The sequence below is a fragment of the Mus caroli genome, unplaced genomic scaffold, assembly GCF_978045245.1.
Source record: "Mus caroli unplaced genomic scaffold, Mus_caroli_1 scaffold_14, whole genome shotgun sequence".
Classification (NCBI taxonomy): Eukaryota; Metazoa; Chordata; class Mammalia; order Rodentia; family Muridae; genus Mus; species Mus caroli.
This window is the reverse complement of record NW_028227269.1, coordinates 17039132-17055425: the sequence shown is the minus strand read 5'-3', so window position 1 is coordinate 17055425 and position 16294 is coordinate 17039132. Positions and strand designations below refer to the sequence as shown.

The 16294-nt window shown below is 46.8% G+C and overlaps 1 protein-coding gene across 7 annotated transcripts in view; it reads left to right on the top strand.

Moving 5' to 3' along the window:
• Asap2 (ArfGAP with SH3 domain, ankyrin repeat and PH domain 2) overlaps positions 1-16294 on the top strand; it is a 156269-nt gene that overhangs the window by 100700 nt on the left and 39275 nt on the right. For all 7 annotated transcript variants that reach the window (XM_021178725.3, XM_021178724.3, XM_085830226.1 and 4 more), the window contains 7 exons: positions 37-112; positions 391-477; positions 5134-5237; positions 5348-5417; positions 10665-10752; positions 15588-15636; positions 15723-15889. In XM_021178725.3, the coding sequence (XP_021034384.1) occupies positions 37-112; positions 391-477; positions 5134-5237; positions 5348-5417; positions 10665-10752; positions 15588-15636; positions 15723-15889 (641 nt within the window). The remainder of the gene's footprint in view (positions 1-36; positions 113-390; positions 478-5133; positions 5238-5347; positions 5418-10664; positions 10753-15587; positions 15637-15722; positions 15890-16294) is intronic.

Here is a 16294-nt window from a genome sequence, read left to right as displayed (position 1 = left end):
TTGTGACAGGCAGTCTCTGCTTTTTCTCTCCCCCAGTTTTTTCCAGGATGGATTGAAAGCAGTAGAAAGCCTCAAGCCTTCCATCGAGACACTCTCCACGGACCTCCACACCGTGAGTAGGCGCCCCTGTGCTGTTTAGTCACCCTTTCAGCTGGTAGCACAGTCAGGCCCTGTTCTATAACCTCCCGTATGCATGCTGTGCTGTCTGGAAATGACTGGTGCTTCTGGAGCAGGGCTGAGGGATGTGAACAGGCTACCCGTGTGCGTGTGCGTGTGTGTGTGGGTGTGTGTGCGCGCGCGCGTGCGTGCTCTTGTGTGGCAACACCACGATCTGCCACATCTAAGGTGCACCCGGGTTTTATTTTTCTCTGCTCTGCTTGCTTTTCAAAGATCAAACAGGCCCAGGATGAGGAACGGCGACAGCTGATACAACTTCGAGATATTTTGAAGTCAGCATTGCAGGTGGAACAGAAAGAGGTGAGGGGATTTAAGATTGAAGGATCACAGTCCCACCCCCCCACCCCCCCACCCCCACCCCCACCGCCAATGCCTTAGAGTTAGGGGCTGAGGAATATGACATCTGTATCTATCAGGGGCTCACAGGACCATGTCTATCAGCCCTAAAATGTCTTGCTGTTTGAAATTTTATAAGGATATCTATCTTGAGATAGTTACTTCTAGGAGCAGCAACCACTGTGGGCCTGAGTGGCCAGGTGTGGTACCTTCCTGCTCTGCCAGTTTCTGGTGGTTCCATTTATCTCATGTGTACCCTGAGTTCTATCCCTAGACTCTGTGGCTTCCCTGTTGTGCTCTGTGTGAACTCTCCCCATGTGAACTTTACCCTGTGTGAACTTTCTCTGGTCTACGGAGTAGGAACCGAACAGATTCCCTTAAAGCCCAAGAGGGCTCTATCTGTGAAGAGTTGGGTTGGGTGTAGTGAGTGGCACTTAGAAGGCTGAGGCAGGAGGACCACCATGAGTTTGAGGCCAACTGGTGTTGCATAGTGAATTCCAGGCCAGGGTGAACTATATAATGAGATCTTGCATAAAAATAAAAAGTAAAAATGGGAAGGGAGCCAATACGATGGCTCAGAGAGTTCAGCTCCCAGATGCTGCCGTGGAAGGAGGAGAGAACCAAGCCCTGAAGACACCTGTCCTGGCCCTTGCCTGGCCCCTCGCACACATAGACGTGCACACATAGACGTGCACACACTCTAACAACGATGCTTTTGCAAAGAGGAGAAGAGTTAGCTTTCCATAGGGTTGCACTTAAGTGACCAGCGGGTCTGGTTCTTCTCCATCGTTCCTTTGGTATGGTGATATCTTTGAGTCCCCCACACATCACCAAGTGATAACAATGTGGTTTGGCTATTATAATGGATAACTTTGTCTCTAGTCCATTGTTGAGGTTAGCCCTGAACTCAGAGACATTCTCTTGCCTCAACCCCTGAGTACTGGGATGTAATGAGAATTTAATGTAAATCCTCTTAGCTTTCAGTAAATTTAAGTCAGTACTTAACAAAACATAATTCTCAGACTGTAACTGAATTTTGTTGTTTTTCTCCTAAATGCATTTACCTTTTGTGACCGAAGTCTAGGAGAGTAAGTACCCAGTATTTTCACAAATTCCAGAGTTTTGCATGTCTTATTCATAGCTATTTCTTCATACATCTTAATGGCTGATTCATTTCAGCTTTCAATGTCTCCACTTTGACTGTAGTAGATGATTTTACTGTAAAGATTGCAGAATTTGGATGCATAAGACAAGGGTAATGGAAAATTCCCAAGTTTAGATTAGACTTCCGCTGCCGTGCTTTCCTGAGAATGGAGCTGTTTAACCTCCCCCGGCCCCCTTACCCGGCACCCCCTGCTCTGTATGCCCTTCTAGTGCATCCCAAGTCCTTTCTCAGCAGGACTGCCTCTGAGCACCTTCTCCATAATGCTGCTTTGCTAGAGATTGCTCACAGCATGGTGACCTTGTCCTAGTCCAGGAAGTGCAAGTCTTGTGATTTGAGACCACAGCCTCACAATAGGTAGAAGAGACAGTGCCTGACATTGACGTGGCTGTTCTCTAGAGCACTGGTGGGGAGCTTTTTATTTTTGGTCTAAGGAGACTCTTAACTCAGGAAGAAACAACGCAGTTTATGAGGCATGGCTGTGTTGGCAGCCACTGGGACACCAAGACTGTGATGGGTCAGGTGGTGCAGGATTTGAGGTCTGAGGAAATTGGCTTCATCAGAGAGCTGTTACTGACAGGTACTAATTCATTTCTTCAGCTATGGAGCCCCTAGATGCAGTAGTAAACCATGTGCTCACCCTCAGTGTCTGAGCTATAATGGACAACTCCACTGTTGATTATTGCCAGTATATCCTGCTTCAGTCCTCCCCGCTTCAGTCCTCCCAGCTTCAGTCCTCCCCGCTTTAGTTCTCCCTGCTTCAGTCCTCCCTGCTTCAGTCCTCCCCGCTTCAGTCCTCCCAGCTAGCCTCTTCTCTCCCCTACAACTTGATGCTCCTACTCTTTTTTAATTTTTTTGTTTATTTTATGTATATAAGTGCACTGTAGCTGTCTTCAGGCACACCAGAAGAGAGCATCAAATCTCATTACAGATGGTTGTGAGCCACCATGTGGTTGCTAGGAATTGGACTCAGGACCTCTGGAAGAGCTGTTGGTGCTCTTAACTGCCATGTTATCTCTCTAGCCTTCCTACTCTTGCTCAAGCCCCACCCTCCTGTTATAGGCCCAGGACTCGGAATTTGGCTCCCCAGTCATAGGTCCTACCTGCATCACTTTTCCCCTACTAGTCCTGCCTCCCTGCCCCAGTGTGAACATTTCAGATGTGTACCACACCCAGCTCAAATGAGTCTTTGGTGGGCTTAATTTTAGTCTTCCATAAAGAGTCATGACCAAGGCAGGATTTCTTACAGTGTAGAAAGCTAGGTTTGCCCTAGGTATTCTGAGACTTAAAGTACTGTCCTTTAGGGAGAGTGTGAGGCCCGAGGCTACACTCCTGTAAGGAGTATAGAGTCAGCACCCAGACATTGGCTTTCATGGATCTGGTATCAGGTATATAACAAGACTTAACAGTTTTACACATAAGCAGTACTCCCCCCAATACATCCAGTGGTTCAGCGCTCTCTGCATCAAAATCCCAGATGCCTTTTTGCAGAAATTGACAAGCTGACTCTGAAATGTATATGGAAATGCAGAAGGATTCTGAATATCCAAAGCAATCATGAAAGAGAGCAAGGTTAGAGAACTCACACCACCTGACTTCAGAACTGACCACAAAGCTGTAACGAATGGGTGCAGGGCAGTGGTGTGGTGTCGGAATGTGAAGAATGGGTGTGCAGAGGGATGTCACAGGATTGAGCTCAGTCAGAAACCATGCCTTTATGGTCAGTAGACTCCACCAGTGTTGCCAGGACTGTGGGAAAAGAGTAGCCTTGAGACATCTGTGTCCCCATCAGAAATGGAGGGAATCTGAAACCGTGCCTCACATCATAACCTTAAATTAACTCAAAGAGAGCTGTAAAACTTTCAAAAGACTTATTTATAGCTACAACCTCCATGATCTTAAATTAGGTGGTGGTTTCTTATATGTATATATGTTTGACCCCTAAAGTACAAATTACAAAAATATCCTAAATTGGGAAGAGTCCATGAGGCTTGCTGTCCCTTGAAGCCAAAGCCTGTACTGTGACTATCAAGCTGGCTGTTGTGCCTCCTGGCTCAGTGCATGTCTCTTCTTCCCTGAGTCCTGGCCACCACTCCCACTCTTGTCTCTTGACTTCTAACTCCCTTGCCTTGAATAGTTGTTTGTTTGTTTTGTTGTTGTTGTTTTTTAAAAAGACCTTTGAGAGACTCTTCCAGGCTTTCTTCAGAATGCACTTTTGGTCCCTCCATTCTTGGGTGTTTTTAATTCTTTGTTGGGCTTGGATTACGTTGACTGTCATATATTAGTCTCTTCATTGTCTGGCCACTGCCTTTGCTTTCTTGGGAGTGATCAGCTGCTGCTTGACACCTGGAAGGAAGTTGTCCCTAGTCTCTGGGTCTTCCAGCGTGGCTTGATGGAAGGAGGGTGGCATCGGAACTTATCTTCTGTTCTACACTCTGCTCTGGCTTTGAGAGGCTCTGCCCCTTAAGCAAAGCTCTTAATATCATCACAACTGCTTCCTCAGGAGAAGAGAACCAGTTTGACAGAATCCACAATAAACACAAAAGGTCTTGGCTCTTGCCTAGTTGTGAGCTGTTAGTGGGATCTTCCGGCTTACTCCCATAGGTCTGCTGGAATCCAGTACTGGCTGGTCACTCCTTGTACTCAGTGTGAGATGGGGGCCTGTCATGACTGGCACTGGCCTGGGTTCTGGAGACTTCCCACTGGTTCTTGCTCTGAGAAACTCTAGTACTAGAGTTTGTCATTGGGTGGATGTACGCTGTGAGTCTCAGCTGAGCACATGCATGCCCTCTGCTCTTGTGGTATGCTTAGTCAGTGTTAGAACAATTAGGAACAGCGACACCCACCTACCACACATGTGTGTGCACACCATGAGGTTGATGAGGCGAGCGGGGGAATATTTGACCAATGCTCTTATGTACCAGGTGTTTTACATATGTGACTGTATGTATCCTTAGCACATTTACTGTCTTATTGAGTGTTTCCTGTTGTCCAAGAAAGAAACTGAGGTAGAAAGACCAAATAGCTTTCTTTTTCTTTTGCCCATGCGGTAAGCAGTGATCTTTCTCAATATATTGTAGAACCTTCCTTCTCAAGGCTTCAACACCAGGATCCCCTAGCCATTGCCAGGGTCCAAATTAAAATCCAGCACTTCCAAGGCGGCATATTAAAGCCAGATTAGAAGTACTGATGGTCTAGGGGGAGATGGAAGTGCTGGGATGGAATTCAGGGTCAGCCACATGCAAGGCAATATTCTAACACTCAGCTCCTCGACACCACACTAGAAACACTGGCTTTGACATTTCCTTCCATAGCCTATAAATGGCCTTTATGAGAGGGGAAGTTTTATAATAATAATAAAATATTTACACATATGTTTCTCTTTATGTAGTGATTTAAAAAAAAAACTGAGACTTAAACAAGATACATTAAAAAGCAGTTTCTTGGCCACATTTCAGGACTCACAACTTCGCCAAAGTACAGCCTACAGCTTACATCAACCTCAGGGAAACAAGGAACATGGAACAGAGAGGAACGGGAATCTCTACAAGAAGAGCGATGGGTAGGTGACTAGCCAGCTCGGTGCTGGGTTGGAGCGTGGCTGATTATCTCCTGTGTTCTATCTCCTGAGTTCTTTTCTAAACTCTCCCAATCTCCCCTCTTCTCCTTAAGGATCCGAAAAGTGTGGCAGAAGAGGAAGTGTTCCGTTAAAAATGGCTTCCTCACCATCTCCCACGGCACGGTGAGTATCTTTTAATCAGCACTCTCGGCTGGGGATGGTTGCTGACGTCTGTTATGTGTGCTCTAGTGAGGACACATTCTCAAAATGTTTCCCCTTAAGAAACTTGTGTCCTTGCCTGTGTGGGGAGCACCTACACCCTGGGCATGCTCCTTTGGTCACTGTTCATGACATCACCAAATCCAGGACAAACCAGTCACTCAAGCCACTTTTCTTTTGTAGCCTTTGACTTCCAGAAACCGTCACACCTGTTGCCCCAGCTAACTTTATGCAGACATCCTCCTTACTTACAGAGACTTCTGCTGCCTCTAGAAAGAAAGGAATAATCTCTCTACTCCTCAGAATTTTGGGAACCACATCTAGAGAGAAAGGGAATCCATCTTCCTTACAGCAATGTCATGCACCTTAAGTTTTCCTACCTTTCTTCCTGTTTGTAAAAGCTCATGCACTGTAATCGAGCCTTGTATGGGCTGTGTGAGAATCAAATCACTTTCCAGTTTAGTTTCCAGAGATCAGGAACACTGCCACAGTCCTTTACTCTCTCCACCCAGTGGGGCTGGGGCTGGTGACACTGGTTGGGATTGTCAAAGCCAAGTTGGTCACCCCTTCATTGAATGCAGATGTGTAGTGTGTAACATATTACACACACACACACATATATAGATATAGATACAATACAGTCTTATACCACATATGTCCATTGGTCATGAGCATGGGCAATAACCTGAGCCTTTCTCTCAGACTTTTCTCCCATCCTACAGTCCCCTTAAGAAGCATAACTGGGCAGAAGCACAGATGGGTTTCTTGGACACATAGGAAGGTTTTAACTTAAGATGGGGTCTTAAGAAACTTAACTTTTGAGTAACAAAAAGTCTCAACGTGAAGAGTGTCATAGAAGCAAAGATGTTGCTGTGGGAGTCTGGGGATGGATTGCCCCCTTCACTTATGATTCCATTAAGGGCAAGACCCTAGAACATATTCTTAGCAAGTGTTGACCTGGTCTCTGTCACCTGTACCCAGGCCACTGACTCGGGAGAGTTTAGGTCATCCATCTTGCCATAACCCAGCTGCTCCTCACTCCTGAGCCTCAGTTAGGATCTTGATGTACTACTCTCTCCACACAGCAGGCGCACAGGAATGAGGGGCCTTACTGCTCAGACTAAGGGAAGTGTAACTGTGTGTGCATCCTATAGATGCAGAACACCAGGCCAGGACGGCTGGATTTCCCTGACAGGTCTCATGCTCTCTGATGTGGTTCATTTCCACAGTGCCCATTAGTTTGTTTTAGCTCAGACACACATCAGGTCGATGCAGAAGCCACTGTAGAGGAAGTTAGAACTCCCATGTTACAAGGCATAGCTGCTTTCTTGGGGTCCCTGAGGGGCCCTCCACTTAAATCAACAACAGGGCTGTGATCCCTTGGGCATGCCTGGTGATTCCATGATGGCATTCTAAGTGGCTTCAAGTGAGTTCCAGAGTTCCAGCTGGCTCTCCAAAGGCATAATGAAAATTCTTTAAATTTTGATGGGTTGCCCCAGTTCTGGGGCAGGCAGTAGTTATAATTATCTTCACAAGGATGCTGATGCTCTTCTTAGACAGTGGGTATGTATTTTTAAAAGCTGTGTTCTTTGAGTTGAATCCTCTCAAGGATCCTCCTCTTGTGGGGGGGGGGGAGGGTATCCTCTGGCTTTAGCAGCCACTTCCTCCTCTAGCTGTAAGTGGGTCCCAAGGCAGCCTCCACCTAACTACCCCAGAGGAGCCTGGATAGCAACTCCCGGATCCTGAAGGGTCCTCCATGTCCCTGTGCCATGCAAATGCTTGCATATTGCAGATGTAGAGGACTGGGGGGTGCATTATTTGCAGGTATGGGTTTTTATCTGGCTCCTATGTAGCTTGCTCATTTTGCCAATCGTTCCTGACTCTGCTTCATTACCAGCAGGAAAGGGGGACAGGTTTCCAAAGGTGGGTCTGAGGAAGTAGGAATCTAAGAGCAGCTGCTGGCACACAGCTGGAATAGGGTCTGTGGGAAGTGTAAGCTCCTAGGGTGTGCTTGCACTATGGGGAAGACATTCCCTTCTGGAAGCAGGCAGCCACTGGGAAGTGAAATTGCTGCACTCTTTACTCCCACAGAGGAGTACAGGTACCCTCTAGGATGGGTACAGGGAGAGCCTGCGTAGGTACTGCCACATCAGGTCAGCAGGTTTGTTTCTGGCATTGGGAAAGTCTTTCTGGGGGTGAGAGTTCTTATTAGGAGTCTTCTTGACGGAAGTCCCACCACTGCCACCCCACCAAGGCCTGAGCGCTGCATTGTGCTGGAAGAGTTCCCTGCTGCTTAAGAGGGCCCAACATTTTAGTATGTATGTATGTATGTATGTATGTATGTATGTATGTATGTATGTGTGTGTATGTATGTATGTATGTATATATGTATGTATTTCTAAGAAAATGTATAACTCTGGCCAATTGGGAACTCACTGTATAGACCAGGCTAGCCTTGAACTCACGGAAGTCTATCTGTTTCTGCATCCTGAGTGCTGGGATTAAAAGCATGTGCCATCACACCTGGCCAGCCCAACATTTTAAAAAGTAATTGTTATTCACTTGGAGGGAAGAGTACAAGTTTATATTTTAAAGTGTTTTAAGGACTGGAGATAGTGGTAAGTGGTAGGCTGCTTGCCATATGTATGGCAAAAAAAAAAAAAAAAAGGCCTGGGGTATTTAATAGAAAGTAGAATGGTACAATCAAGTCGGAGAATCACTAATAACCTGTGACCCTCATGCTGCGAGCTCTAAGACTGGTAGGATCTTCCCAGTTGCTAGTTTCCTGCTAAACCCAGGCTGCCTTGGGAAGGAAACAGCACTGTTGTCTTTTTTTTTTTTTTTTTTTTTGGTTTTTCGAGACAGGGTTTCTCTGTGTAGCCCTGGCTGTCCTGGAACTCCCTTTGTAGACCAAGCTGGCCTCGAACTCAGAAATCCGCCTGCCTCTGCCTCCCGAGTGCTGGGATTAAAGGCGTGCGCCACCACGCCCGGCCCACAGCACTGTACTCTAGCTAAATTGAATAATGACTTTTTTTTCCCCAAAATGGCAGCAAGGAGGGGATTTGATGGATAGAATGTTCTCTTGTAAGTTTCCCTCACACCTTTGTTGGTAGCTAATAACCCAAATGAGCAGAAAGTAAGCAGTCTTTAAAGTGGAACCTGTAAGAGCTAGCGGTGTTTAAGATGCTTGTTGCGTGTCTCTGGGTCCTTCTTGGCTGCAGCCTTTAACATGTAGCTATGTTCATGGCCTCAAATCCCTAGTCCAGATGAAGCTCTGGATCCTTCTCTGTGCTGGGCTGTCATTTCCTTCAAGTGATGGTTGAAGTGTCTTTGAAGATAATTCAAGGTAGAGAGTGACCACGGGGTGGGAAGGTGACAGACAGAAGTGGGGAGAGAGGAAATGTATAACTCAAATTGTGGCTCTTAAATGTATCCTGGTATCCGCCATGGCTAGCTGCATAAGACCTACCAATGAGCAAGCCAGCTACCATCCTTGCATGGATGGGTAGTTCACATACTGAGTTGCTATGACAGAGTTGTTGGCAGAGGGAGACTCAAATCTTTTTTGAAAATGTAGCCACTGGTTAGCTTCCCATGCTGCAGTGGATGACCCCACACCCATGTACATGTGGGTAGCACTAACTGGACAACCAAAAGACATGCAGTTTGGAGGAGGGAAGGTAAGGTGGTCTGAGGGGTAGATAGGATTATATTTCATTGTGTACATATATGAAATTCTCTAAAACTTTAAATGTAAGTGCAGGTGAATGCCCATCTTCTCTGGAAACCATGTCAAAGCCAGGGAGGTGACAGTAAATGTTCAGTGTGTGGAACCCTGCATGTTTGTTGGAGCCCTGCTCCCCAACTCCCTGACTCCCTGGCTGCTCAGCCCAGGTCATGTGATTTCATTTGTTCATGTTATCTGTGTACACACCTTTAATCCCAGCACTTGGGAGACAGAGGCAAGCCTGGTGTGAGTTTAAGGCCAGCCTGGTCTACAGAGAGAGTTCCAGGACAGCTAGTACTACCAGGACTACATAAAGAAACCCTGTCTTAAACAAACAAAAACATCAAAATGACCACAAACCACAAGGGTGCTAGATAAACCTGATCATGTAGTTTTTATTTTCAGATTTCAGATCTTCTTCATCCTTTGTCATATACAGATTTCACAAGTTGCAGGGATCTGACCCATTTTAATGGAGACTACTACACCCCCACCCCCAGCTCTGTAAAGTAAATGGCAAGAATTCCCAGGTCTGCAAGGGCAAGAGCCTCTGTCAGGCCTGCCCTGCTATAGGTACAGACATGTCTCTGGATTAATCCCAAATCTAGGTCATGTATCTTGAAGCGTCTAGTGACCGAGGAGAGCAAAGAGTGAGAATAGTTTAAGACTTAGTATTTATTATTATTTTATGTATATGGGCGTTTTGACTGCATGTATGTATGTCCCAAGTGTGTGCCTGGTACCCGTAGAGGCCAGAAAAAGGCATCAGATTTTCTGGAGCTGGAGTTCCAAGTTGAGCCACCCAAGTGAGTGATGGGAACCAACCTGAGTTCCTCTGTAAGAGCAACAACTGCTCTTCGTTAATGAGCCATCTCTCCGGCCCCCCATTCTCTGTTCCCCTCTCCCCTTTTTAATTGAAACCAATAAAATGTGTTGTGATCTTTTGTATGTGGAATATGTTTCCTGAAAACAAGTGACAGTGGTGGTTGGATTTTAGGGTTGTGAATTGTTGCCTGTGCTCGTTTTAGATAGTCAGAACAAACAAAGGACACACAACACACAGACCACACCCTTTCATGTGCATACACATAACACACACACCCTTGTGTGTGCATGTGCCGAATGACTTTTCTTGGAAGTAGTGTTTCCACTTAGGAGAACACTTTGAAAAGCTCATGAAATGAAGCTGCGTGCTTGCTCAAGCCACCTCAAGGTGTCAGAACCCTGTGTCTCAGTCTCTTAGCTCTGGAGCAACCACCAACCCTACACAGGCCTGACCCTCGCCCTGTCAGATGGGTTGTATAGACTGCTGGTTGTGCCCTGGGAGAAAGCTGTTATGGAGCTGAGATCCAAGGACCCCACCCCACCGCCAGCATTCCTCTGTGTGTCCCACCCCTGGAAACCTTATGTAAACTAGTAAGAGGTCTGCTCTTGAGGACTGTCTACCACTGCCCACAGACCTGCTTTTTTTTTTTTTTAAACAGGCCAACCGGCCACCTGCCAAGCTCAACCTACTAACCTGCCAGGTGAAGACCAATCCCGAGGAGAAGAAGTGTTTCGACCTCATATCACGTAAGTTCTTTCCCAGACTGAGCAATGGCCATTTTACGCATACCTGGAGCTTCAGCCTTTTGAAGGCCGTAAGGTAGTCTTAAGGTGGTTGGGTATTATGGCATAAGCTTGTAAAACTAGCACTCAGGAGGCTGAGACAGGAGGATTACGAGTTTGAGGCCAGTGATCTGCCTCTTATCTTTCTAGTGCTGATTGGTGGCTTGCTGGCCCTTGGGTTAGAATTGGCCTTTGAAGCCAACCCTGTTCCATCTGCTCTGTAAATTGAGAACCACCCTCTCCACTTGAGCCTCAGCTACTTGGTCCATAAGCAGACAGACTGCTCTGGATGAATCTCAGCCCTAAAACCCTTTCACCTGCCTTCTTCAAATGACAGTTTTGCTGTGTGGAGTTTCTATAATTTATTTGTGTGGTGTTTTAAATGCTATATCTGGAGGCCAGTGAGGTGGCTCAGTGGGTTAAAGTCCCTTGGCTGCCAAGCCTGACAACCTGTGTTTTATTCCTGGATCTCATGTGGTAGAAGGAGCAAATCTATTCCTGCAGGTTACACACACACACACACACACATACACACACACACACATACACACATACACTTACACACACACATACACACATACACTTACACACACACACACATAGACACACATACACACATACACTTACACACACACACACATACACACACATATACACACACATACACACACATATACACACACATACACATACATACACACACACATACACACATATACACACACACATACACACACACACACACCATGGTACACATAAGTCCCCTCCCTACACAAAACATAAATAAATGTAATAAGGTTTTTTTTTTAAAGCTCAAAACAAAAATGATTAGGTTTTTAATTATAGCCCATTAACTTGAGTTTTTTAAAAGTTGTTTATTTTTCCCACTACAGAATTTGCATTTTTGCTCCTGTGTATTTCTCAGCTTTGTGGTGTACACAAAAGAACTGCCATAACCAGCAATTACAGAAATCGTTTACTCAGAACCTTCCAGAAACAAGGAAGGGGCTCATGACATCTTAAGGAAAATATGATAAATAGCTTTTGTCCCCCGTCATTGTGCGTGGCATGATTATAGTTCAGGAAAGGGTGGGCCAGTCTTCCCTCTGAAGTGGTGTCCCCAGCAATCCAGCACAGCAGTGGAGTTTACACAAAGCACTAGCCTGAGGGGCCTAGGCTGGTGGCGTGTCCAGTCAATCCTAGCATGCCATCCCACGGTCTGATTAATTCTTCAGACCACATGACTGAGACCTCAGAGCCAGTGAGATGTGATTTAACATTCAAAGCAGATTGAGAAGTCTGGTCAAGCCACCGTCTCCACCACCTGTGTGGCTTGTACCCCTCAGCAGGCTTCAATCTGCAGACCCACTGCACTGAGCCACAGGCCAAGCTCAGCTAGGTGACAGGGGAGCCATCTTTATGCTGAGCTAGGGAGATTGCTCAGTGGGTTAGAGCACTTGCTGTAAGCATGTGCCTCTAACTCCAACTCTGTGAGGGAGGGAGAGACAGGATCACTGGGCTGGGGGAGGGGAGGGAAAGAGGAAGGGAGAGAGAGAGAGAGAGAGAGATTGATTGTGTTGCTTCCTGTCTCCTCAGTCTGGTAGGTTCCATGTATAGCAAACCTTACTCTCAGAATTCCATCTACAATGTAAAAAGCTAAGCCTTGACTGTATTTTACATGTGACCACTGTGACCACTGCCGGGTCACCTCCTCTAGACTGTAACCTAAGGTTGAGTTAGAGGAGAAAACGTGATGGTGTCATTAGATGTCTGCTAGTGGTTGGAAAAGCAGGTTTTCAACCCTTCTTTTTTTAAAAAAAAAAAGATAGCCTGTTAAAAAGATGCTACCCTAGGTGTGAGTTCACTCGGGTACCCCAGCAGTACTTGATAGCCATCCGAGCTTGGCTGAGCTTTGAGGTAGGTGCAGCACCTCCTCAGCTGTCACCTCCAGAATGGCTCGTGGGTTCCCAGCAGACACCACAGTGCAGAAGCACTTGCTCCAGAACCTTTCTCCTGCGTGTTTTCAGCTCATCAGGGAGGAGTGAGCGCACATAGGAAGGGCACACAGGCCTGCTAGGTGTGAATCGTTGCATCCTGAGGATGTGGGTGAAGTGACTAGTGTGTGAGTCTGGTTATGCCCGAGGGCAGTGATGCAGACAGACTTCACCGTGATCACACTGTTGACTTTGTGGCAGCTTGAGGTGCTCCGTGAATCTTGGCCGCAACCACCGTTTGCTGTTGTGGCTATGCAGATGCAGAACACTAGTTATGTTGAAAACCTGTCTCACCCACTACCCCTGCTTGGTCTTCAAGGGGCAAAGTTAATTCCAGTCCTACCCAGTTTTCAACTCAGCAGATGTTCAAAGTATCTAATTTCTCTGGGAACATCTGGTGGGAATGCTCTCTGCAGAGCTGCTGGGGCTTAAGTTCATATAGAGAGACCTGAAGTTATCAGGAAAAATGTACTGACTAAAGCTCTGATGCCACTGCTGTCCTGAGAAGGCAGGAAGGATCGGGGTGGGGACTGGCTCATTTAGCACCCTATTCCCTCTGCCTCCTGACTAGTGGAGCAAATGCCATCACATGTCCTTGATTTTAACATAGTTGAGTTGTTGGGAAATCAAAGATGAACCCAATGCCAGGCCAAGAGACAGCAGCAGGCCTGTGAGAATGTAGCTGCACCCCAGGAGTCATCCTTCTCCTCACGGATCATTCTGTATTGAATCTGCTGAGAGGATGACAGGCTGGCTGGCTGCCTTGAGCTTCTGCCTGCAAGGCCCGCCCCCACTGTTATCTCCCGCTCCCAAACAGGGGCTTCCCATTCTGATCTAGAGGGAACTTGCTCCTCTAGGGGGATCTGTCTGCAGTAAAGCCAGCCCTTTGGGACCTGTCCAGTCTTGTGCCCTCAGGCACACTCTTGAGCCATTGTCTTTGAGCCACACAAGCACCCTAGGAAGGACCATGGTTAGAATTATGAGATAAGTTGGCCAGTCTCCCAGACAGGATGGAACTCAGAGGGCCTTGGTGGCATGCCTTTCTACAGCCCCAAAAGCTTCTCTTGTGGCAGAAGCTCATGGAAACTGTGCTGGTCTAGGTGGATTTCCAGAGAGCCTGCAGAGAGGGCGTTATGATTTGGACACTTTATACGGAATGACCTCCCATTTCTCCAGTGCCCAGTGGGATTACTGGCAGAATTAGTCAGCAGATGACAAAGCCACACCCAACCTGGCTGTAAAGTAGCTCAGTGTGGGCCCAGGACACTGACATGCCCTCCAGTCACAGCTTCCTGAGAACTCTGAGGTCCACTTGGCAAGCTCCCGGCTAGAACTGTGGACCTGCCCCTCTGGCCCTCTTCCTAGGAGGCTGGGCGGGGCTGTGAGGTGCCTGGGAGAAGAAGGTGGCCATGCCTCTTTGCTCACTTCAGTCTGCTGCAATCCAGTATTTGTCTAACTTGAAGTAGTTCTCTGCCTGTTCCTCTCTTTGGTGACAGATAGGTTGTAAACAAGTGATGTCTGACTCCCCCTGGTGTTAAGATTTTAAAGAAACAAAACCTCTGCTGTGAACCTCACTTGTGTCTGCACTTGACCCCTCTTGATACTTGGCCCCAATTAGACGGCCCATCAAGAGTCTTTCTAAGACAAGGAGTGAAAACTACTACTGAAGAGCTGTCTACTCATTATATTTTCAAAAGCATTTATTTGTGTGTGTGTGTTTGCACATGTTCATGCATTCGTGTATGTGTGTGTGCATATGTGCATGTGTTTATGATGCGTTCCTGTGTGTGTGTGTGTGTGTGTGTAGATATGTCAGTACAATTTAGCCAGTATGTATTACTAGAGAAATCCACATTGAGGAAGGACACAGGCTTGGTGCTGTGAAATGATACTCAGAATGTATCCATTTCCCACTCCTGTCCTTGTCCTGGTGCTCTGATCCTTCCGGGCCCCATGTCACATTTAGATTATAGTTAGTCATGGCTCCTAGGGGTCCAGTTTCTACAGTCATCCCTTGCCCATGTTGACCTTTGTACGTTTTGAAGACTGCTGTCCAGTTTTGTTGTGAGATGTCTGCCAAGTTAGGTTTCTCCTGTGGTACCTCAGGACTTAACTGAGGTTGTTCATTTTGGCAAGAATAGCACAGAAATTAAGCTGTCCCTCATCCACCCCTCCTGGGAACACAGCCCCTGAAAGCACTTGTAAGACACTGCAGGTACCTGATGCACACCGCGACACTTCCTCTTATACCGTTATTCATCTTATCAGGCTAGCTGTGCTTGTGACATAGGACTTTCGGAGTGTGGCTTTAGAATTTCTGATATAGTATTAGTTCTAAGGAAGCCAGAAAATGTCTAAGATTGTGTTTTCCAGAAAAGGCTTTTGTTTGTCAGGGGGCATTAGCCGAGCCTTTAGGCTTATCACTCAGGAAGCAGAGGCAGGCAAATCTCTTGTGAGTTCAAAGCTAGCCTGGTCTACATAAAGAGACAATACCTCAAAAAGTGAGATAGGGAAGGCTCTTATCAAAGAACTTGAGCAGTTCCTTTTTGGGGATGGCTCTTTAAAGAGATTATAGAAATTCTCTGGAAACGGCATCTTTTAGACTAGAAAGGGGCAGGTTGTTAGATTTGTATTATAAAGTCACAATGACTGAAGTCAGCACACACATTCAAGCAGGCAGGCAGGCACACACACATGCACGGCATGCGCATGACTTTATACACTAATCTGGTAGAGAGCACACATTATTTATTCCTGAGGTAAATAAACCCAGCTGCACAGTGATAAGTCTCCCTTGCTGTGCAGATGACAGGACGTACCACTTCCAAGCGGAAGACGAACAAGAATGTCAGATGTAAGTTCTGTGGGTGGGGCTGGAACCAAGGGTGGGAGTGAGCGTGTTCACCCAGCTGACACCCCGCACTGCTGCTGTTTGCCCAGATGGATGTCTGTGCTGCAGAACAGCAAGGAAGAAGCTCTGAACAATGCGTTTAAGGGTGATGACAACACCGGAGAAAATAACATCGTCCAAGAGCTGACCAAGGAGATCATCTCGGAGGTGCAGAGGATGACGGGCAATGACGTGTGCTGCGACTGTGGGGCATCAGGTGACCCGGGAGAGCCCCAGCCCCAGCTCTATGGCATTCAGATTCCAGGGATGCCTGAAATCCACCCACTGATTTTTATTTTTTCCATTCTCATTTCAAACATGAAATTGGTGCAATTCAGTCTGGGCTCATCCCATTACACAAATGCTTAATGAATTGTGTACAGAGAGCAATGGGGCACATGGGTAGGAGATCACTGCCTGCTGGGCCCAGGGCAGGACCCTGGAAAGACAGCCTGGTGGAGATGAAAAGATTACAGATCAGCGTCTTTCGGGCAATGAAAACTGAAGGACACATTGGGGATGAACTGAAGGTCACTAGTCTCAGGCTCGGAGGGGCTGTGAGGGTGAGTTTGTATGTGTGTAAGGGGTGCTTTTGCCTAGGATTCCCATCAGCCTCTCTGTC